The sequence below is a fragment of the Empidonax traillii genome, unplaced genomic scaffold (genome assembly GCF_003031625.1).
Source record: "Empidonax traillii isolate 1590-97213 ecotype Southwest subspecies unplaced genomic scaffold, ASM303162v1 scaffold127:size982661, whole genome shotgun sequence".
Classification (NCBI taxonomy): Eukaryota; Metazoa; Chordata; class Aves; order Passeriformes; family Tyrannidae; genus Empidonax; species Empidonax traillii.
In genome coordinates, this window is record NW_020955320.1 from 472,810 (window position 1) to 498,281 (window position 25,472).

General features: G+C 35.0%; 1 protein-coding gene across 3 annotated transcripts in view; it reads right to left on the reverse strand.

Moving 5' to 3' along the window:
• Window positions 1-8,264: 8,264 nt before the first annotated feature.
• RFX3 (regulatory factor X3) overlaps window positions 8,265-25,472 on the reverse strand; it is a 97,808-nt gene continuing 80,600 nt past the window's right edge. For all 3 annotated transcript variants that reach the window (XM_027883502.1, XM_027883500.1, XM_027883501.1), the window contains 10 exons: window positions 23,950-24,071; window positions 22,604-22,716; window positions 21,772-21,887; window positions 21,016-21,170; window positions 14,818-14,915; window positions 14,371-14,520; window positions 12,718-12,926; window positions 11,574-11,727; window positions 9,494-9,536; window positions 8,265-8,572 (listed from right to left, as the gene is read on the reverse strand). In XM_027883502.1, the coding sequence (XP_027739303.1) occupies window positions 8,334-8,572; window positions 9,494-9,536; window positions 11,574-11,727; window positions 12,718-12,926; window positions 14,371-14,520; window positions 14,818-14,915; window positions 21,016-21,170; window positions 21,772-21,887; window positions 22,604-22,716; window positions 23,950-24,071 (1,399 nt within the window). In that variant the 3' untranslated portion in view covers window positions 8,265-8,333. The remainder of the gene's footprint in view (window positions 8,573-9,493; window positions 9,537-11,573; window positions 11,728-12,717; window positions 12,927-14,370; window positions 14,521-14,817; window positions 14,916-21,015; window positions 21,171-21,771; window positions 21,888-22,603; window positions 22,717-23,949; window positions 24,072-25,472) is intronic.

A 25,472-nucleotide genomic window follows, 5' to 3' on the forward strand; every position in this document is an offset into this window, starting at 1 on the left:
AGGCCAAGTATCAGGTCCTGTACTTGGGTCACAGCAACCCCAGGCAGTGCTACAGGCTGGGAGAAGAGTGGCTTGAGAGCTGTTCATCAGAAAGGGACTCGGGGGTTCTGGTTGAACAGCAGCTGAACATGAGCCAGCAGTGCCCAGGTGGCCAAGAAGGCCAGTGTCATCCTGGCTTGTATTAGAAATTAGTGTGACCACCAGGGCTAGGGTAGTGGTCATTCCCCTGTATGCAGCATTGATGAGGCTGCACCTTGAGCTCTGTATTCAGTTTTGGGCCCTTCACTTTAAAAAAGACATTGAGGTGCTGGAGCGTGTCCAGGGAATGGCAACAAAGCTTGTGAATGATTTAGATAACATGTCTTATGAGAAACAGCTGAGAGAGCTGGGTTTGTTTAGTCTTGAGGAGGCTCAGAGGGGACCTCATCGCTGAAAGGTTGTAGTGAGGTGGGGGCTGCTCTTTTCTACAGTGCCTGCAGTGAGAGGACAAGAAGAAATGGCCTTAGCTGAGACAGGGGAGATTCAGATTAGATATTACAAACATTTTTTCACCATTAGGGTGGTCAGGCATTGGAATAGGTTGCCCAGGGAGGTGGTGGAGTCACCATTCCTGGTGGTGTTTAAGAGGTGTCTGGATCTGGCACTGGGTGATAGTTTAGTGTTCAGGGATTTCAGTGTTAGTGCTGGGTGGATGCTTGGATTGGATGATCTCAAAGATTTCTTCCAGCCTCGATGATTCAATGATACTATAGGTGTGACTATGGGTCACTGCTGAAGTTATAGTCTTCTTTGGTAGGATGCATTGCAATGACCAGTATTGTACTTTACTAAGCTTTTGGTCTTTATTTGAAATTAAAGAAAAAACAGTAACTGGACCATAACTTACAGCTGAACTTCCTGAGAAAAGTGAGCTTTAGAATGCAATTTTTCTACTTTTACCACACTTCCATGTGAAATGCCTGTTTTAAGCTTGGTACCCAATAGTCATTTTGACGTTCTAGCATCTACTACTCGGTGGGTCCTCCCCAGTTAAAATTCTGCATTTCTTTATATGAAACTGTACCTGCAACTAGAACCCCGTAAGATACATGACCCAGTAAGATTAGGCCTTCATCTATGTTTTGTGAAACTGTCAAAGCATCTAACACAATAGCATATTGCAGAATATGTAGTGCAAAAACTGCAGAATATTTCGAGCAAAAATTGCAGAAGTAGGTTCCAATGGTAAAAAACTGACACCACTAATTCCCAGAGGCCAAAGTCTCTGTGCCTCTCACTGATAGCTGTTAACAAGCTAAATCTGTAATGGGAAATTACTGCTAATATTGAAATTAATAAAATATTACAGTCTCTATTTACTGTGAACGTGACAGCTACTTAATTGCACTGACACTTCTGAGGTGACCCTGTCTTGGCAGGTGGGCTGGAGTAGATGATCTCCAGAGGTCCCTTCCAACCCTAACAATTCTTTGATTCAAAATACTTGTTTCTTTTGCCATCTGAGACATACTTGTTACTTAGTTCTGTTGCTGCCAAATAAAAAAACATGGTCGTATTTAGAAGGCATACATTGAAATTATTTTTCTCTCAAAATCAGTAGTACAACAATCCAAAATATTTGGCTGTATAAAAACTGAAGCAATTCAGATATGTTTGTAACAAGAAAACAAATTTATTGATTTTAAAAGACAAGACACAATTTTGTTTTGAAAAACACAAGAAAGCTAGCCTGAGTTCAAGTCTGAAATATTCAGAAAAATCCTACTGTCTTTAGTATGTTCCAGTCATTTTTTTAAACAACACACTAAAAGTTAATATATATTTTTATAATTATAAAAGGTCCCCAGTTATTGTACAGTACACAATACAAATTGCCCACAAACTATTATTTAGCTCCTGCCAGTTTTGAGAGGACATTATATACTAAAAGATTTAGCATTTGTCACAAAAATCACATCAGGAAATACGTATTTACAAAATCAAATACATTATACAAAAAAACCCCATCACGTTATTCTGTAAAGATGTCTTCTTTAAATAATTAAAAAGTATATTCAACTGTAGCCCAAAAACTGGAAAAGAACATTACATTATCTCACACATACAATCTACAAAAAGTTGCTTACCTCATTTACATAATATATTCAGTCAACTGGAAAATAAGTTTGAATATGTCCTAGTGTTATGATGTTTCTGTGCTGTGGGACTGGGTAATGTAATCTGCCACTTACTAAGTGAAATTTAAATGATGGCACTTAAAAAAATACAGTATAAAATAAATGCAACAAAGGAAGTTTCCTAGAAGGTAAGAAAGCCCTGAGTGATGATAAAATTACTGATTGGTAGCTCTAGAATTAACCTAATTAAAGTTTATCACCTCAGGCACAATTTTCCAAGTTTTTGAAAGGCACTCAAAATTTCTTTAACAGCCTCATTGGTTATTAACTGTAAATCCAAATTTTCAGTGGGGATGAGTGGAGATGGGCAACTTGCTTTGGTACAAAGTGGTATTTTCCTAACTTATTTTAAATTGCTTAACTGGGTTACTCTAAGATGGATATTTAATGTTTAAATACAAGGCAATCACTTTAATATTGTATGGAAGGAAACTTTAATTGGGGAACCCCTTAAGTATTCTTTGTGTAAAAAGATTTTGCTGGTATCAGTCAGTCAAAAAAACCTTGAACTGAGTTCCTGGTATTCCTTTTACAAAGACATTTATTATTTCAGAGTAAAATTAATCCAGAACTAAAACTCCTGTTAGATGTTTGCACCATAATCAAGAAAGTGCTTAAGAACAGCCAAAGAACATTTTCCTGAATTAGTATTAAGTGAGGCTCATTTGATGCCCATAGGCTCGTTCCGGGCCTTGTTTTCTACAGTGAATTTCAGCCTTAATGAGCAATCTCCAAGAACAATTCTTACCAAATATTTAACTACTCAGGGCTTCCAATCCCAAAATGCCAATTTATTTTTTCAATAGGAAAAGGAAAAAAAATCAGAATAAAACAACAGTTAAAATGAACATTTTCAAACTAAGGCATATTTTACTTCAAACAAACACTAGGCAGTCACTTTGTAAGTGGCTTTTACTATTTCTTCTTAGTTAAACTGGTAAATTAAACTCAGGTCTACTGGCACATAAAATCACTAGCAGCAATGATCAAGGCATGCAAACTCAGAAGCATTTACAGTAAATTATGAATAAAAAAAGTTGTTAAATTAAAACCCTTTGAGTATTGCATTTCTGTTATTTAATTATGCATTAATTTGCATTAACTGACTAAAAAATGTTACAACTTACTTGCACTATCCTACTGATGTAATTCCCTTAAATAATTTAAAATGATACCCTTTCTCCTTGCCCTCAGCTAGACTTAAATAAGTATAGCTGCTTTAGTGTTTGCTGACTGATTGATATTGCAGGAAACCAGTAGAAAATGTATTCTCACTTAGTAAGATGGCATCAGTATCTCTAAGTTAAAAGAATCTTTACTTGCTGCTATGCTTGTTCCCTTGCTCTTGTAAGCAGTAATTGTAAGAACATAGGGGCTTTCTAGAATATTTGCTCATGCAATTTCTAGGTTGCTCTTAAAATTCTGACATTCAGTAAGGGCCATCCAAACTGTACCCTTGCATATGAAATTTAATAAAATACCTTCACCTTTTAGCTAGTTATTATTGCAGTGACTGAGTTTTAAAAGGATTATCAATATAATTGTGCACTTTTTGTTCCTGTTTCTCAAAAACACTGCCAAGAATTTCAATGCAAACACATCAAATATTCTGCAAAATTTATTATTACTAAGCCTTCTTTTAATCCTAAAGATTCTCTTTTACAGTACATACTAACCTACCTCAGGAGATTTTCAAAATAGCTGAATATATTTTCTAAACCTTTATCTTCTAAAGGCATCTTAAAGTAGACAACTTTTTATTTGTAGAATCGTATGTTTGATTTTCTTTATAAATATTTGCAACTATGAAAACCAGGGAGCTGAAGTACTGTTTTCTATTAGACAGTACACATCAATGGCAGTGAATTTTGCCTACATCTATTCAGCCTCCCAGTAATAAAAAACATCCCCATATAGTATGCAAGTATTTACTTAGACATAATTAAAAAAAGTTTACAACACTATTAGCTATTTCAAAGTATATGCTCAACGGACTAATTAAATTATCTAAAAATCTTTGTTCCCATCATGTTACTTACAATGCTCAAAGGGTTAATGCAAGGCATTTTATCAAATTAATTTTCTAATACTAGACCTAAGCACTGTGTGTTTATGCTTCTATTCCAGTTTTTATTGGAATTTATATCTGTTAATTCACCAAACCAATTAGCAGAGGTACTAGAATTCCATGTATTCCATTGTTTTAAACCATATGCAAAGACCATGTCCTGTTAGTGTGACAAGGGCCCAATTTTCAGAAATTCACACTGCTCTCTGAAATTAATATTTTAAACTCTGAAATTATTGTTGCATACTTATATTACTAATAGATCTTTTTTGTCAGCATGTTTATGGCTCTCAGTAGTTAGTTTTGTTTTGTAAAAGCATTCTGAATTAAACTGGACTGCAGTGCATCTCTAATATAAAGCTTTCTCTAAACAGTGCAGATGTCAATTGGTGGGAATGACAATGATATCAGATCATTTCTCCTAGAAAAAACAGGGTGAAAAAAGTGTTTCAGAAATTTAAAAATACCTGGCTTTAAATTAAATTTGTATATAGACCTATGCATTTCTGAATGACAGAACACTATCTATTTTCTTTTTTTGACCTAAAAGCATTAATGCTGTAAATCATCATTTTATAGGCAAATAATTTAATATTTATTTTCCAAATGTTTATGGAACTTTTTAAAATGAAGGTGCTTAGAGCATGCTACAGTACAAGAGAAAAAAAAAAAAAAACAGAAAAAAAAAGAGGCTGTAAAACTAATTTACCATGAGAAAGATGGAAATGTACCAACAAATTTTAATAAATGTAAAACTTTTGAAAATTGGGCCCTATGTTTTGAAAAGGTAGTTCAACAAGACCTCTTCCCCCACACTGTTCACTGTGCTATTTGTGCTAATGGGGGAAACGCCTCTAAAATAATTATTCTGGATTCCATTTCAAGAGTGGACGAAACACATAAATCATGTCAGCTCTCATAATGTCTACCCTGTGGACACATGCTACACCTCTCCACAGCACTGACAACAGACTCCAGAGCTGGTGTGGCAGTGCAACCACATGCTACACATTATAGAAGATGGACTGAGGTATTGGTATCTCTGTAGTTCAGTGAGTACTAAAACCCAACTATTAAATAGCAAGAGTGTGCAAAATGTTTTATCTGTTTGATTAAAATTTCAGTAAAAATAAAACAGGAGACTCCCAAATCTGTAAGTATACAATGCAGTTTACAGTAAGACAGTTGCTCTAAAAAAAATCTGGTAAAATCCTTTAGAATTTAAGCATAAGAATACAGACTCCAGTCAGTTCTCCAGACCTGGGATAGTTCCAATTTGTTTCGATAACACATTGTTTTTAGAAGCTATGAAATACATTCCCTTTTTTATATTCAGATTTTTGTTCAGTTTTGTTTTTCACTTTGTGACAGTGAACAACTGAGTGGAGTGGGGAGCTAAATAATGAAGATATTCAAGTCCCACCATATTTAGCAATCTAGATTTACCTTTTACAATCGTACTCTTTCCTCAGCAACAACAAATTCAACATTAAACCAAGAAAGGTTAATAATAAGAAAACACAAACCATCACAAAAATTTAAACAAGTACTATAGTATTAAAAAAAAAGCTGAAAATGAAAAAAAGCGTTGAATTATTTCACTTTATTTTACTTGTAAACATCTTATAATGCACAATGAAGGGGAGCAAATATTTATCACAGCTTAGTTTTAGTATTTTTGGTGATAAGGTACAGATGTGCTGACTTCTAAGGAAAAATCAGGGCACACTGAGTGATATATGTGGCAACAAAATCTATAATGAGGTTCAGTGCATTTATGAGTTTAGAAATAATGAATATAAACCTCACTTTTACTTTTTACTGAGGCAAAAGCCATCTACTGACATTAGTAGGAATTATGCCTACACAGAATGAGCTGTATGGGTTCACAATTCTGCAAAGGAATTAAAATTTATTTTTGTGCACCAATAAAGTTAGGACATTTCCATTTATGTGCAGCTGTATTTGGAGCACATGTAAACTCTAGCAACAAAGTTGTTTGCTATAAATACACTGTTCCATTTTACATGCTTTTCTCCCATTTGGTATATATGATTTTAAAGTCATTGTCAGACACAGTAGTTAACCAGAATAAAAGAATCCTAATTTTCTTACATAGTCTTTTCTGTAAAGTTGATATTTTTGTGTTCTCCTTTACTTTTTGGCTTTTTTTCTTGTTTAATTCCACTATTTTAGTGTAGCAAATTCATGTGTCTGCTTAATGAAATGTTTATGAAGAAAAACTTGAGTTCTTTAATGTCAATTAATATGGTCTCTATAAACTGTTATTATTTAATCATTAAAATGTAATATCTGGCTGATAACCCACAAAATATAGAAATTGAAAACATGCGCTGCATTATGTACCTGCTCATTTATTTCTTTTTAGTTTTTAAAATTAAAAGTAGGCAAGGGTTTAGAAAATATATAATCATGCTTGGGACTATGGTCAATCTATTTTGACATTTGAAGTTGGTATTAAAGCTAGTTTTGCTTTCCAAATTCCCAAGCAAATTTTATTTGTATTAAAGTGAAATCCAGCTAGAAACAAGAAAAAATAGGTTTATTGTAATTCTAAGCAGGATATTAAAATCATTTAATAATAAAAAAATCCTTTTATTCTTTTGAAGGCTATGTAACCTGTCCTTACTTCTTAGGGAATTTGAAAATGACAGGCACACCTTGTTGAATTAATTTAAGATTAAGAATAACAGAAAGTACTAAGTCTTAGCTTCAGTTCTGTTTAAGGCACCATGTAATAGCCGAGGTACAATGATCCCTGATGTACATTCTTAAATGGCAATGGTCCATCTAGCCACCTATTCAAATTCTACACAATTGGGAATAAGTACAAGTGAGGTGTGCCAGTTACACTGCCTTGTCTAATTTTTGAAAAATTTAAATCCACTTTAACAACAAGGAAAAGTTTTTGAAAGGAAAATGATGCAGGTTGCTACATTCCTTGCATTCTATAAATCATCTTTTCTAAGAGCAGCAGACTGAACCACTAGTAGGAAAAGACCTGGAATAGAAGAAAGTCATCCAAATGGAATGTTTTCCTGTATGTCCAGTTCAGTATAAGTAGCACATACACTTAAAATTAATAATAATCAAGTCACTTCTTTTTTAGCTTCAGTTTCTAACAACTACAGTACCACTGAACAGCCAAAAGCATCTGTTTAGTGGCCTCACATATAGAATCAGTAGTCTTCAAAAGAGAGGAACTGGTATGCAAATAATATGTGGAACTGTTGATTTTAAAGAAAGCTTGCATTGTTTACATCATGGTCAGATAATTAGGTACGTTTATGCCGTACAGATTACCACATTCTTTACATTTCTGTCATTTAAACACGCTTCTTTCTCACAGAAAGAAACGTGATCTTCTCAACCCTCCAGCATTATTACAAAAAAATCCCCCTGAAACTCACAATTTTATCAAAATAGTGTCTTCTCGTAGTACGATGAAAAGCACCTTTTATAACAAATTTGATACATCTGCTGTCAAATAAGTATGCCTCCAGTGTAAATCAAAGAAAATAGTTCTTTTGATATTTCACAGAAGTGCATCTAATTAAAAACCTATCTATATGAAATCAGCATCATAACTAATAATTAACATTAAAATATTTTTTTAAAAACTATGAAAAAAATTAAATTATTATAAGAGGACAAAACATTAACATTAAGCTTTGCAAAAATTCTGCATTTGATAAGAAGAAAACCCTCGCTACTGAGTGGCCAATGTAAAATGAATCTGTTTACAAAAAAAATTTATCTTTTTTTTCTGACAAACATACACCCATTCCATTTAACACTCCAACAAAATAATGATCAGAACAGCTAAATTTGACAACAGTCAACCTTCAGACTTATTATCTTTTTTCTTTTTTTTAGTTTTTTTTTTAGGTTTTTTTTTTTTTTTTTTTTTTTTTTTTTTTTTTTTTTTTTTTTTTTTTTTTTTTTTTTTTTTTTTTTTTTTTTTTTTTTTTTTTTTTAGTTTTTTAGGTGTTTTTTTTAGTTTTTTCATATTAAACCTAAAGGACTAATGCAATGGGGCGTGTGTCAGAGGCGAGGGAAGTTTCACATTAGACTGCAGTATATGTATTTCCAGTAGCACTGCATTGTCTGATAGTCTGAGTAGTTGTAACAATGTGCTCATTATGCATTGGGTTCAGGAGGTTCTGCTGTACTCCACTCTCGAGCACTGGCTGCATGCAGCCCACCTGGAACGCCTGGTTTAGCTCAGTTTTCTCTCTCTTGGCTTGTGGCTCTCCACTTTCATCCAGCTCTTCATCTATTTCACTTTCAACTTCACTGCCCTCATCTGCACAAACAAACCACCATGTAACTAGCACAAAGGGAAAAATTCTAATACAAGCATCTTTATTTTGCAAATAATAGTTGAAATACAAAAATACAAGGAAGACTAGCAATCTGATAATGCAGAAATTGAAAATTTTAAATTTTAATGGAAAAGGTCAACTATCATCCCAAATAGGTAAATGGGCTCTCAGCTTTGATCATGTGAGTTACACACTATTGATATAGTACGTGGAAAAAACAACTGCAATCTCAAAGAAAAGCTCCAACAAATTCATATTAAATTCATATTGCAAAATACCTCATTTCTAACACAGGATGACCAAAAGAGTTGTTACTGTTAGTTACAGATTGGGAAACAGAGGTAAGGAGATTTGTGGTGACTTGATCCCAAATTTTGACATACATTCTTATACTCACTAGTTGAGTGTTCTGAGGTTAAGTCACCCCAAATCACTCAAGTAGTCAGGGTAAGAATGTTGGTCAAAAAATGGCATGAAGAGGTTATAAGGAACTCATTCCTTTCTAAATATTTGGATACAATTCTGCCCTCTTTGCTTAGCAAAACATTCACTACAGTTAAATACACAAAAGCATACTCTTGTCTTTCTTCCCGCAGCTGTTACTCTCCTCTGTTCTACCAGGTACAAGAAAATTTTGCCCAAGACTTTAAAAGACATCTTTAAAATAAGGTTCTTATTTTGAAAAGAAACCTATAATATCTAGTCATCGTTACATGTGACATATTACATTGACAGCTATCGTATCCATATAATAACATATCTATATAACACATACATGCACTTTAGAGGATGATAAAGCTCTAAACTCGGTTTTACTGTGTTTTTAAGACATAAGGACTTCTTTTGCTCAGAGACACACCACCTCTACAAAGAATTATAACTGGAGATATTAAAATGCTTACCTTTATCCATATTTCCAGGGGACACAGCATTTAAATCACCAAACTGTGAAATAAACAATAAAAAAACTGGACAGTCTTAAGCAAATGTGAACTTAGGATATCTATGATGTAGCAAATCTGTGCTCCATTGGTTTCACACTAGCATTCAAACACATGATCTTAGCTGCAACCACATCCATAGCAGACCAATTTTGCTCCCATTCCATCTCAGTCTTGCGCTTATTAAGACAATTATCACTAAGTAAACCCTCAAAAATTAAAACAGAGAAGTACAAACAGTTTAAAAGATTGCTTCTTAAGGGCCTTTGTTGCTTGAAGCGAGCTATTTCTGTGCTTTATAAAGCCAGAAATTATGATTGATATACATTCTGAACTGCCAATATTTTAACAAAAACCTTTTTTTAAAATTTCCCAGAGACAACTTTAATTATGCTGGAACAAAAATGAAGGTATGTCACAGGTGCTAATCTACCTGTAAGGTAGATGAAAGGCACTGCTGAGAAAGGGTTTTTAACCTGACAGCTGATTTACACCAAAATCCAGATCTCTTTAAACTAGTTGCTCATAAGCTAGGAACCTAGCAAAATGCTACCAATGAATCTCAAATGAAAGGAGACACTATTTAGATAAACACATTTCTAACCAAAAATAATGATACCAGTCTTCTTCAGAAGAATTTTGCCAATATCTGTGTCCAAAGGTGGGAGAAGAGGAAGGGAGAAATATGAGAATGCTTTTCTCAGCTGCAACACTATATTGTCTTACAGTGTTTATTGGGACTCTAGTCTTCCTCTTTTGTTTCAGCCATACAGCCACTGAATTCACAGAAATATACAGTAATGCATTTAATGCATTACTTCTATTTTGCTCATCACCTCACCTCCAAAAGTTTTGCAATACTTCCTTACTGTATTTCCATCTTCAGTCTCATGAACTTTTTAGAAGACCTTATGCTACATTTATGTCTAGCACATACAAGTCTGTTAAGGCAACAAGAATATAGTAACTATATACTTGTGTAGCACTTACTGCAAAGTAAAAGTAGGCAAGAAATGTAAGAGCATGTATACTGATGGTGGTCACTAAGCAGAAATGTTGTTATTTAGTTTTTCTGAAACATGACACATAATATAAAATCATTTGACAAATAAAGTTGAGGCATTTTCCAATTTCTCTTGAAAGTATATAGTCTATTTATAGTACTTAATGAAGCTATCAATTTATCCCAAGGGAAGAATAACTGTTGCCAAATCAGCTAGTAAAATGACTTGCAATTTATCAGTAACATAGAATAGGATAGTGACTCCCAAGTGTAAAAATGTAACAAATCCATCCTATTAACTACCATATTTTTAAATATATCCATTTTCCAGTACTTTTGAACCATAATTCTTTGGTAACAATTAATGTATTTCTCACTAGCCCACTAGCCACTCAAAATATAAGGTTAGATGGACTACTGGAAAGAAGAAGGATAAAATACACTTTGCCTTGCAGATGTCATAGATAATAAAAAAAAAATTATGAATTGAGACTCTAGTTCTGTTTTTTAAACCAGTAATCTTTGAAACACATGTATGAAAATCAGATGTGTTGTAAACCCCTATGTGCGTCTGTGCTGGTTTTATTATATGTATGTGAACAGTACTGTACAGGCCAAAATTCTGCATAAGTTTTGTGTGGGAATTCAAAACATGTGTAAATGCTTTTAAACAGATCCACAGAAGTAAAATTTTCCTATTATTCTGCTCTTTATTTCCACATAAAATATTCAGTTCTGAAAACTGGAAAAGGCTGTACATTGATCAACATTTTTCAAACTGTTCACATGAATCTGTGTGCAGATTTGAAAAAGAGCAAATTCATTTAGAAATAATTGTTTTTCAGAATTCAATATGGTTTTAGTACTCTGTTAATGAACTGGTGAAACAAGTTTGAAACTATTGTATAATTTGTAACCCAAGCTATTGTTAAACTGCAGAACATCCTACCACTCCACAAAAATGTTTAAAAATTTGCAAAGATACTTCCCAAATTCATCACTAAATCTATCAGTCTAGTCTCTTACATATTATCTTACCTCTCCCATAACTGCAATAGGTGTCTCTCCTGTTGCCTGAGCAACACGATGTTCTACTAAGTAAAACATGTATTCATCGTAAAGCAAGCGGATCAGATGAAAAGAGCCAAAGCTAGCAGCACTGCGCAAGGTTAAATCTCGAATCACCATTGAGCTATTCAAAAATAAAAAATATATATATTTATGTATTATATTTCACAGCCATTTTAACATTTATCCATGTACACATTTCACCTCAAAACCAGTATTCTCAAAAGTAACATTATCCACAAATGTTTCATTTATGGTATCTTTGGAAAGAGGTGACCAGGAAAGTCAATAATTTTTCTCTTTCTCTGAAGGTACTGTCAGACACCAAACTACAAAAGAGATAACCAGACTGGTTTGTCTTCTTTGCATAACTACCAATACCTGAGTAAGTGTAAATCTTAACTTGAAAGAAACTTTGTTGTAAACATAAACAACTAAAATGGTAAGAAAAATATTTGACTTTAAAACCAAATTATTGCTGAACTAGTGTCTGTTGTGTCCACCTTCTCAGGATAAAGGTTTTAATTGCCACAATTAGTTTGAAACTTAAAACTTTGAAAACTTTGAAACTTAAAACTACAAGAAATAGACTTGCATCCTAATATTATACAGACAAATTCAGATATCTTCAGCAAGCAGTTGCTACAGTTATGTTCAAAGAACAAGGTTTACTCTGATAACTGTTTCAATAAGCAGCTAACATGGAATGCTTGTCTTAATGTTCTTTTCATATATTAAAAGCAGGTTTTGTCTTCCTTACCTAATTAACATAGATGTCACAATGTTTTAATAAATAACACTAAAACCAGTGGCTTAATAATTGTGTAGTTATTCAATCAAAAATTTTCATATTATGTTTCTAACTCCAGACAAAATTCCACCTGCACTCCTTTGGGGATGGCCTTTAAAACAATAAACAACGGTTGTTTAAGTCCCTGCTCATATGCAGATCGCTGAGTTCAAGTTTAACAACAACAATACTCTGAAAAAAGCCCCATGTTTTTCACAATGTACTAAGCCACTGTTTAGTATTACGTTTGCCAACCTTACTACAGTGCACAATTAAGCAAATAATAAAACAATCAGAATCTTTCAGAAGTCTATTAAATACTACCTGTAGAAAGACCATTTTAACAGAAATTGCCGTGCTGCTTTAGGAAAGCTGGGTCTTCCTTCATATGGTTTCAACGCTTGCATCATTACATTATCAAGCCAGGCAGCCCACTGCTCCAGAGTGCTCTGCTGTTGAAGAGTCATCTTGAAATCTGTTTCTAGTCTCTGAACCATGTTGTCATCACACTGGCACACCCAGGAAGCCTGCTCCTGTTACAGCACATGGCAACTCTTGAATTGACAATACATAAGCCAGAGCACACAATGTAATTATATCCCAAAGATTAAGCTATTCAATGGGTGAAAAGGACAAAATCCACTTACTAGAAAAAGAAGTAGTTTTTATTTTTATGTTCTGTTGTAACTTTGTTGAAAGCAAATGGGTAGGAAAAGCATAGCATGTAAGGGCAGACAACAAATACAGAAATTAGAAAAAACAATGGAAGAACACAAGTTTGTGGTAGTTTTCCACATTCATTTGCAAGAAAGGCTTCTACTTTCCTCATTTTTCTACTGATATATTCTTGATTTGTCTTTTTTTTTCTGGGACTTCAGGTAGGGGGGGCTAAAGTAATACAAGTAGTAGCAAGAAATCAAGCGCAAGGTTCCTTTTGTTCTGAAGAAGGTAAGCTTAAGGGCAAATTCTGTATTATAAAAGTAACTTCATATGAAAACATGAATTGTTCTGTTGGTTGACTTTTGGCAGTAATAGATCACACATTACTTGGATTACAGCATAAACTGCACACAAATGGAGAAACACACTATGCATCCAATAATCAACAATTTAGTCAGTGTTACCAAACTTAAATAAAGTTAGCTGATCAAGAAACTGAGACAAAAATGAGGGCTCAGTAATTACAAGCCACCTCCTTAGGCTCTAGCTGTCACGTGCCAAGTTATCGCCTCATTCACAGGCTCTGCATCCATGTCCATCCATACTTAATATACTTTGTCTTTGGTCAAGAACTCTTGACTGACTTCTGTTAAGACTATTAACAAATACCAAAGCACTCCTTCACAAAGAAAAGAGAGAAACAGAGCACTACCAGGAATATGAAACCTTTCACTCTGCTGGCTGAAAGGATGAAAATATTTTTTCTCAGAGGAGCAGAAACCTGTACAGAAATCAAGCTTAGTAAAAATATAAACTTCTGTTCTATAGATTCTCATCTGTACTAACCTAATCCATTATTCAGGAGATCTTGTAATTTTAAGCATAGGTACTTAAATAAAATATACTAATGGTATGGGTTTTTAAATAATGGAGGCAGTCACTACTGAAAATGTTGTACATGTAATAGGTTTAAGAGATGTGCAGAAGATATACTGAGATCTTACCCTAAAATATATGTTTTGCTATTATTATGACATCATTCATGGTACCCATTCTAAGAATGTATTTGCTTAACATTTCTAGAGAAGTTGGAAGAATATGTGTGTTTCAAGACAGTAAATGGAAACACAAAATGATTTTGAGCTCTTACTTTCCTAAAGTGTAAGTCATCACACTTGGACTGAATCACTACATATATGAATGAGCAAAATGTTTCCACTTTATTTTCTTGAACGAATGACAGCTAAAAATAAAGTCCAAAATCACAGGAGAAATAACACACAAAAAAGGCACCTGTTATTTAAAACTACATTTTACCTGAACATTGGCAAAATCAACACGGTTAAGATCATTGAGCATCTGGTTGATTTGAGAAGTATTTTGAAGCACAGCACGAGCTGCTTGAGCCAGGTGATTAAGAGATGTGTATCTTCGCAGAGTCTGGGCAAAGGCACTTACAGCGGCAACCTATGAAGAAATTTATTTGTTTTTAAATATCATACTCTGTATCTGTAGATTAATTCTACAGATTGAACCTTTACTTGCATTTCAATAGTCCTTATTAATGAGTCCTCATATTTGAATTATGTAGCAAATAAATCCATGTAGCAAATCAAATAATCTTATTTCCTCTCCCATTATTTGATGCATGATGCTAAACATGAAATTTAGCATTAAAGTTAAAATGCTACTGCTTTTAAGTTAAGATGCTACTGCCTACTTGGTTTGCCATTGCAAGAATAATATGGCAACAGTTTTGTCTACCTTGGTTTGTATCATCCTCTGTGGAATATTGTTCATGGCATTTGAAAGCCAACCTTCAAGGCTTTTTGCAAAATTGCGAATGGCTTGGGTCAAGGCACCTGTGCATTAGAGAATAAAAACAGAATGAAAAGAAAGCAGTGCACCTGTACTGGAATGTTTTGCATCCTCAGAACTCCCATATTCAACATTCAGGTCCACTGCTTTTAGTTTCTAAAAGACAAATCTAGTTCAGGTTCAAAATGCCTCATTGAGATAAAGATCATGCAATAATGATTTTAATTTTGGTTTAATAAGCATTTCTAACATCTCCACCAACAATCTTTTAAGAAGTTTGTGACCAGCCATTATTGTTTTGGGCACTCCTAGAGAAGAACAACAGTAACTGCAGCAGATGTGATGGAAATTTCCATCACTAACTTACAGCTTTCCATTTCATCTAAGCACCTCTTTTAAAAAGTAAAACTCTTCGGGAGGAAGTTTTCTTCGGGAAAACTTTGGGGAAAAATCCAGATGATGGAATACTGCAGTTTCCTCAAAAAAGTATAAAGTAACCTTAAGCCATGTGATAGCGCTGCTTATTTCAGTTTTAAAGAACAAATTCCAACATGCAGTGCTTAATGATATCATCAATAAGCAAGATATAGGAGAGTGCTTCACTGACAGAAAGTGAGGTTATTCAGATGACTATGTAATCTGTCTGCATTTTTGTTTCTTTTCTATAGCACCCACAGAAATGCTGCGAGGCTGACAGAGATTCAGAGACAAATTGAACAAGCCCCTACAGCAATCTGCACTACTAAAAACAGAAGTTTTGTCTTTTTTGAAGGAGAAGGACAGAAAATATTGTCCCAAGGAGCTGTGCCTGCAAAAAAGAAAATCATATTGTCTTAGTCGTAGAAACTCTGCTTTCCCACACCTCACACATTGACATAATAGCATCCACTCAAACTGTTGCAAAAACCAGGACACAAAAAATACAGCTTTCTGAAGACTAGTAGAGAATGAATGCAACTACAAAAGCGAAGAGGAAAAAACCAAAGGAAAGAATACCTTTTATAATAAATCTTTTTTTAATAATACCTTTTTAAGTAAAGCTTTAACAGAAAAGTAAATTTACTAAAATAAAATCTGTATTCTTTGTGATCTCTTTTTCACAGGTCTTCAAAATTGCAGTGATAAGCAGTAGAATCCAGACTGGTAATTCATATAATTCACCACACATTCAGACGCTTAGCTGACCACAATTTGTATCTACCACAAAGTATCGGTATTAGCTGAGCCCTCTTATGGTATCAGGTTTTTTCTCCCTTGAGGCTTACACGGGAAGAAAAACCTTTTTTCTTCAAGCCTGTCAATCACCTAGCTCACTTGTGCTGCTTCGTAAATTATTTCTGTGCACTTACTAATTGACTATGTATTTATTTACATTTTCTTACCTACAAGACAAGAAAATGCAAAATGGAAGTAATAACGTAAATACTGTATAAATGGTGCTTAGTTAAGGAAAATATTTCTGCTTTTTCATTTCTAATCCATTTATTACTCTTTTTCACCCAAGAATATATATTAGAAAATCATTCACATCACTGATGCTGATGTCCTTTAAAAATAAATACAAAAAAGCAGCTCAGGCCTTAAGAAAGGCCTTTAACGAGGAATTAAAATGAAAAAATGAAAGAATTTCTAACCTCTGAAGAAATAAAACAGCTAAAATAGATAATCAGGCCTCAGTATTGTGTAGAACAATCACAAATTTCTAATGAGCTCTGGAGATGTATTAAATACAGAATTTGTCTCATACTCTATCCTTAAGCACACATCTCACCATTACCAAAACCTGAACTACCTACGTCCTTGAATCCTTTAAGTGCATCTGGTTATCACAGAAAATCAAGAAAACTCTTTTAAAGAATCTTTGCATGACAAGTGTGGTGCAAAGGAAATCACTAAATGTTACGAGACACACACTAAATGATGTGGCAATGGCAACTGAAAGTTTGATTTGGATAAGCACCTAAAAATCTTGACTTCTGAACCAAAAGCCCTATGACATGCACAAACTAGGCTTTACAGTCTTTCCAATACTTTACAGTACTTTAAATTTTTGTCTGTCCGGAATTGAGTAATACGGTGTGGAAGTATGTTTTGCATAAATTCTTGGCCTATGATAGCAACTAGCTCAAATTTGTTACTGTCCATTCTGTCACTTGTGAAGATGCAAAAATTCCATTCTAAAAATAATACCTCTGGTCTACCTTGCCAAAGACACTAGATAATTATGGTCTTTATTCCTGACTCAAATGGACACAGCATTTCACTTTTCCTAGGAAAAGGAATTTTGCTGTTTTATACACAGCAATTCTTCATTCATTCTGTGTGTGTTAAATATTTAAGCTGAAAAATTTAACATAGAGGTTAAAAATAAAATAATTTTATTCCTCAATGGTCTTTCTTTTCTATTTCAGGAATATGTATTACACAGTTGGGTAACACAGTAAGACTTACCTAAAAGAAAAAACATTGAAAATCCAGATTAAAAAAAAAAAACTTAAAAAAATCACATGCTTTCTTCAAGCCCTTTCCAAATTAATATTTTTCCCTATTTTGAGCAGCTGCTGCTGCTATCTTTCCATCTTTCAGGCAAAAAAACCCACATCTTAAATGAAGCATTTACAGTCCCAGCTCCTCTATAGAGCCCAAACTTTCCTATCAACTGCTATTTTTCATAGAATCATAGAATCATAGAATAGATTAGGTTGGAAAAGATCTCCAAGATCATCAAGTCCAACCCCTGATCCAACTCCAATTACTATAGCATGGCACTAAGGGTCACATCCAGTCTCTTTTTAAAAAAGATCCACCAGGGATGGTGAATCCACCACCTCTCTGGGTAGGCCGTTCCAATGCCTGATTACCCTCTCTGTAAAGAATTTCTTCCTAACATCTAACCTAAACCTCCCCTGGCAGAGCTTGAGCCCATGTTCCCTTGTCCTATTGTTGGTTGCCTGGGAGAAGAGACCAACCCCCACCTGGCTATAACCTCCCTTCAGGTAGCTGAAGAGAGTGATGAGGTCACCTCTAAGCCTTCTCTTCTCCAGACTAAACAATCCCAGCTCTCTCAGCCTCTCCTCATAGGACTTGTGCTCAAGTCCCTTCATCAGCCTCGTTGCTCTTCTCTGGGCCCGCTCCAGCACCTCAATATCCTTCCTGAACTGAGGGGCCCAGAGCTGAACACAGCACTCCAGGTGTGGCCTCACCAGCGCTGAGTACAGGGGAAGGATCACTTCCCTGCTCCTGCTGGCCACACTGTTCCTGATCCAGGCCAGGATGCCATTGGTCTTCTTGGCCACCTGGGCACACTGCTGGCTCACGTTCAACTCCCTGTCAATCCAAATGCCCAGATCGCTTTCTGCTTGGCTGCTCTCCAGCACCTCTGTGCCCAGCCTGTAGCACTGCAGGGGGTTGTTGTGGCCAAAGAGCAGGACCCGGCACTTGTCCTTGTTGAACCTCATCCCACTGGAATCAGCCCAACTCTCCAGTCTGTCCAGACCCCTCTGCAGAGCCCTCCTGCCATCCAGCAGGTCGACACTCCCTCCCAACTTGGTGTCATCTGCAAATTTGCTAATGGTGGACTCAATCCCCTCATCCACATCATCAGTAAAGATGTTAAACAGGACTGGTCCCAGCACTGATCCCTGGGGAACACCACTGGTGACTGGCCGCCAGCTGGATGCAGCCCCGTTCACCAGCACTCTCTGGGCCCGGCCCTCGAGCCAGTTCCTGACCCAGCACAGAGTGTCCCTGTCCAAGCCATGGGCTGCAGCTTTTCCAGGAGTATATTATGGGAGACAGTGTCAAAGGCTTTGCTGGAGTCCAGATAGACACATCCACAGCCTTTCCCTCATCCACCAGGTGGGTCACCTGATTGTAAAAGGAGATCAGGTTGGTCAAACAGGATCTGCCCCTCCTAAACCCATGTTGGCTGGGTCTGATCCCTTGTCCATCCTGTAGCTGCTGTGTGATTGCACACAGGATGATCTGCTCCATAACTCTGCCAACTTTTCCACAGGGGTGATGAATTTATCTACTTCACCCAGCACCATTACTGTCATAGTCAACCTTAAGCCATACTCTTGATCTCTTGTAATGACTGGAGATGCTTTTACTCTACGGAAGGAGTTAAAAAAAAAAAAAAAAAAACTTGGATGGACCATCATTACAGGAAAGCTGATCAGAAAAAAAAATTTAGTTAGCTGGTCCTAAAGACAAAGTAAGAAAATACATTAGCTGTCTTCTAAACGTAGCTCAGTAGTGGACTTCTGAGCAAAAACTACTAGACTGTTTACAAAACAGAGGCAGAAGTCTCTTGGGAAATATTTATCCTGTGATGTGTTTGCATGAAATAGTCTGATAATCATCCCCAAAACAGGAATGTCAAACCCAGTAGGTATCAATTATTCAGATATGACTGGTAATTCTAGAAAATAAGAAAATAGCATGGAAAGGACATGATGCCTGTAGTTATTGATATTAAATGATTGTGTCCTATTTTCTTGAAATCCTGTACTGGCAATGCACAATGCATCTTATGAAACAAAGCAGGAACACCGAAAGCTACATAGCTGTCAATTAAACACTTCTGTAGACACTGCCAGGCTGTGCAGTACAAGCAACTGAAAAGGAAGATGAAAAGCAAGCTTGATGAAAAAGCTTGTTTGCATCACCTTTTTATTCAGAAATGAATGTGCTTTTGCAAGTGTGAGTTTTAATTCTACCTATTAAATGTTGCAATTATATTTTTGTAGTTTTTATCATTGCCTAACCGCTTGTGATACAATATATTACTCTAAAATCTTATCTACTGGCATTGTAATTAGAGAAGTAGAACATTAAATATAAGCAAATGCAAAATAATTTATACAAGTAATGGTTGTCAATAATTGCATGTATTTAAGGAAACACTTTTCCTTTATTCTCCTACACAGATTCACAGATATATTATGTCAATCTCTACCAAGAACTTACTCTTTCTTAAGAAAAAAAGGTAAAACTAGCTTTGTAAAGGGTAAACCTTTGGATTATATACATTTCAAGTTTAAAAAAAAATTGCATCGTACATAATTTGCTAAAACCTAAATTCCACTGACAAAAAAGGACTCAGTAAAACTTTTTACCAGACAGTACCTGCAAATATTCTTATGAATTGCATATACTGCTGGAGTCACTATAGAAGAAGAGGTGTTCACAGCATGACAAAATAGCTTTAGTTAGTTGCAGTACTACTTAAGGCTCTAATTTTTTTAAAAAAATCAATCCAACTTTATAAAGTGAATACTGTTTTTTCAGTAGGAAACAATATGTAGGAGTTATGAGGTTTATAGTGAGTTGTTAATGTGATTTTGTTATAATATCTAGGAGAGCATATGGGAGATAATAAATACTTTAAGGAATTTAACTTAACACAATTTTTTTTTCTACCAAAAATAGCCATAAAAATCCACTGCTGGAGCAATGATGGATTCCAGTAAAATTAAATTTGTAAAGAAAGTTGTACTTCTGGTAGTGGTAGAATGACTAGACAAATACTGACTCTTTCATGCAGGATTTGTGAGAGAAAGAACAGTAGGAGGGAATAACAAATTGGATTAAAAATTTATGAGCTAATTTTTCATTGCCTTAACAGACATTAGAATTGATTTCAGCAGTCCTGATAAGGACCAAAAGACTAATTGTCCAAACATGGAATCACAAAACTCACATTTTTCCCAGACCAATTGAAGTTTAATATGTGATGTTTAAACTGAAAACTACTGAATGTAGTGGAATGACTGACTGACATTAGTGCATATTGTCTCAGAGACACAGGACTTCTATCAGGCAGCCTAGAGCCAGGGTAAAAGGAATATATTTTTACCTGAAGATATAATACGCAGAGAAAGAAGGACCTTTAATATGAAACTATATCTTGAAAACTAGATCTTCCAACTGCACTAAAATCCTCATGTACATTTCAAATACAAAGCATATGTCAATTCTCAGTATAATTTCTTACACAACAAAATTAGGGATAAATGACACACAGTATTTTTGTAACTTCCAAACTTATTCCTTAAGTTGTTCTGTGAGGCAACAGAACACTTCCACCATATACATGCTTGCAGAAGAATCCTTACAAAATGTTTTAGGTGTTTAACTTACTAGGAATAGGTCTAAGGACGTCAGGAATGAGAATCTCCACCAAAGCCTGGTACATCACATGGTCACAGTTACACATCCATTTCAGAATAGACTCATTCTTGCACAGAGTAATCAGCTTTGCTTTTGGAAGTCGACTTTCTATTTCACTCAGATTGCTGGTGTTAAAAAAAAAGAATAAATGATAACGCATATATGTGGCACCTCAGGACATGTTTCAGTGGTTAACATGGCAGTGCTAGTTAACAGTTGAATTAGAAGATCTTAGAGGTCCTTTCTGACCTTAAAGTTTCTATTATTCCACGATTTACAGTAAGTAAAAATCTGAAATGGGCGTTAAAATGTATTTTTTCCTAAAGATGTCATAGTTTTCTCAGCTACACCCAGTATAACTTCTTTAGATGTTATGTCAAATGGAAATGGATTTAAGAAATGCTCCACAGTTCTCCTGCAGCTCATAAATTGTGCAGACGTATGGATGATCCTTTTGGCATAAAAGAAATGGATTGAATACTGGGAAGAGACACCTTTACTGTAGTTCTCCATGCAAAAAACCCAATGGATGGCACAACTGTTCCAATATTGACCTTTGGCATACACCCCAGCTATACAAAAATGCCACACAACATAAATTTAACTTGGAAGATTATCACAGGAGAAAAAATTATTACCACTCAAGTAAAACTAATTAGGTTTTTTTCCCCACACTTGCATTATATTATCATGAGACACATTAAACAAAATAAAACATTTACTGACCTTGGTTCAGTGACAGGAGTGCCATCAGGTGGAGCAGAGGGAGAATAGCGCCAGAAAGTTTGCCACAATTTTTCTATCAGGCTGAATTGAAGATTAACAACCACATCCAGTATTGCCTGAGAAAACAAAACATGAGATCATATTGTCTTGTACCCAGCTTCTCCCCCCACTTCTAACTCCAGCTAGATCTATAGCTTTTTTCCTTCATCATGTAGTGGAGCAAAGAAAAACTGTACATTTCTCAAGTTAAATTATCCATCACTATAAACTGCTACACACAGACACTTCAATAAGGCTTAGTGCACAAGCATGGAAGACTCCAGAAATTAGTATGGTCTATGTAAACATACCAGGGGAATTTTACCTCTGAAAATATTTACTGCTACTGCAAAGAAAGAAGGAAACCTCACACTTTATTCACTTCCGTAATTCCATGCAGGTTTGAAAACACCTAAAAATAATTCTAAAAGACATACTGTTCAGTATCAAATGTGGCTTAAATTTCTTGATGTTTCTCCAAATGAGAAAAATTTACTGCTTTTAATGTTAAAAAAATAATTATAATTCAACCTGACTACCATTTCCTATTGACTAAACCAAAGATCTGCATGTACAGTCTATAGTCTAATTTCTCTAACGTTCTGAAAACATACACACATAACATGTCAAAGGGACCCTCCAGAGAAACCTTTTTGCCACCTTTTGCAATTAAATAAATAAAATATCCTGGGGGAAAGTCACATACCACTTGTGGTATGTGGTATCAGGGCTGCAATATTTGGCTTTATTGTCTTGTACTGGCTTTCAGAAAGAAATCGTTTGTAGGAAATACCTCACAGTGCTCTCGATAAAGACTCTGTAGTGATTTGATGTCCTCAAAGGTAGTACCATCTGGCAGAGAAGAGATTTCAACTTCTCCAAACTCTGGCAGTACTCGAGATGCATCTGTTGTCATGATAACATAATGAAAGAGGGCTGTTGTGAACAGTGCCAGTCACAGTACAATTAAGAAAAAAACTCAAGGATTATACAAAGAAATAAATTCCAAAAGGTCATAATATTCAAAGAGGAAAGTTTTTCACACTTGTATGCTAAAATCATAAATAAATTCAGTCAGCATTTTTTAATAAAAAAGAAACGCAAAATTATTCTTGAAGACATTGAAAACATGTAACGTACATACTACACCTATATAGAGAAGCTAACATGCACTTTTAAAAACTATTACAGGATGAAGGAAAATATCTAAGCCGATGCATGAAAGATTAATCACTGAATTACTTTTTTATTTTTAACTGAAGAGTTTCTATGTAGTCAGGTGTCATGGGGCTTAATAGACTCAATATACGTTTTTACTTGACATTTACTAGACTTTCAAGTAGAGACAATGTGTGCTTTTACTGTTTGTCACAAACGTTTCCAAGAGACAAGCTAATAAGATAAAAATGCTGGGTTGAAAGGTACCCAGAAAGGAAGATTCAAAACACTTCAGTGCTACCCTTATGTTCCAAATGGTTTTAGTAAAAGTAGAATTGGGCCAAAGGATTTCGTCCCTGAAAATCCCAGCCAAGTAAGACTACACCTTCTCTAATAACATAGCCAAGGACACTTTTTACTTAAACAATTAACTAAATTACGATTTGTTTCCATTACTACAATACATGCTTAGCTGGATCAAAGAATGTTCCATTTGGATATTTTTAAACATGACTTTGTGGTTCCAGTTGAAAGTATTTGTCTCTTTCCACTTACAACACTAGAACACACTACCAAAGCAGCCCACGGGATGGCTAACCTGCAATAGTAATGCAGTGCCATCCCTCTACCCCTCCTTTTATAAAATAAAATCCACAGAAATGCACATGCAGGAAACAACTTTCAAAGCAGGAATTTCAATATGCACATTTAACATAACTTTGCAAAGCAACTGCATTTATGTAATATTAAATATATCTCACAAAAACAGAATTTGCATGTCTTTCCTTTTATGCTTCCATGATGCATATTATATTTTACATAAAGCTCATGTGTACTTTAAGTGCCTTTTTGCTCACTTGTAAGGATTTTAAAGAGGGTATGATAACCTTGGAAGCAACTACTGTACTTGTGTGAGTTGATATTCACAGTGATAATGAAGCCCATCTTATTTACATAGTAGTATAAAACCTGCTTTCATACCTAGAAACTGTTGATGATGTTGACTTTGGGCAATTACAGTTTGTTCAACAGATGTGCCTGTCTGTTGACCACTTCCTGTGAAGCCATCTGCAACTCCATCCACTTTCTGCATGGGCTTATACCTACAAAAATATCAAGTACAAAATTATCCTTTCTATTTACTTCTTCATAAATGGATCATAGAGAATGATTTCTCCATCTCAAAATCTTGAGGAAAAGCAACAGAAGAATTCAGGAATTTTTATTTATTTTTTCAATAACAGAAGAAACCACCACAAAAGGAAGCTATAATATTAACAATGCATTACAGAATTCATAAAGGTGGTATTAAAGCACCACTAGCAATTTCTGATGGAATTTAGCTTAGTAACAGCATACCATAAGACCAGCAAATTTACACCAAAAGGAATCAAGTCCTTCCCTTTCCAAATAGCTTGATTTCCCAGTAATTTTGTAATTAAAAAATAATATTTCATTACCTTAAGAAGAAATGGCATTACTGTCTGAGGATAACAAAAGACTTCAAATCGAACAAGAGGGCTTTGGGATATTGATGTTGCACAAATAGAAAAGGTGCAAGTAAAAAATTAAGAAAAGGAATGAAGAAAAATGATCTGCAGCATACACTCAGTCTACAGCCTTTGCCAAAAAGGACTGGAAGTGTCAATCCAGTCAGATGCATCCAATAGAGATGGTAGAACTGGTTTAACTATACAGAAAAAAATACATTGACTTCAATTTGCCACCAATTTAAAAGACAAAGAACCGCTAGAAATATTAATAAAGCTGACCAAAGAGCAATGTTACCATAATCATGCAAATTACAATATCCAGTCCTTTAGTATGAATGGGTGTGTGCTTGTGCATGTATGTGTGTGCACATGCAGAACATGGGTTAAAGGAGAAGTATGCACTAATTGCTACACAGTGCCATATATGTAATTTCATTCAAATATAATCAAGGAACATAGTGACGTAAAGTTAAGAAAATGCCACCAAACACACCTAGGTAAAGAAAACAAGGGAAGTATGTAAGCAAATAAAAGTATCCACTCCTGACAGTTACATAATGAAATCTCAATATCACTTTGTCATTGTGAATTAAGAAGAAAAGAGATGTGACAATGTTTAGATAACTGGTGTAATTTTTCCAGAAACAATTCTAGTTAGATCACTGTGGTATATGCCTTGGTGCATACATGTAATTTTGAATGTGAGTGAATGAAATCTCTGAACGAGATTAAGTGCCTAAAATTAGCTTCGTTGGAAATTTTGTAAATATCTATCATCTTTTCTTACAATATTATCCTTGGATGATTTTTGTAACAGAATTTTCCACATAATCATATTGTGAGATGCAGGGTGCTTCTCCTCAGGCTCGTTTAGACAAAGTTGTCTATGTTTTAAATTTTTTGACTTGTCCTTTAGAATCTCATTTTCCTGCCCTCTTTTTGCATTTTTCCTTTTTAGTGTCCTCTCAAGCTGTGACTGCTCCTGCTCCTGTCCATGGGCAGGACTTGGTG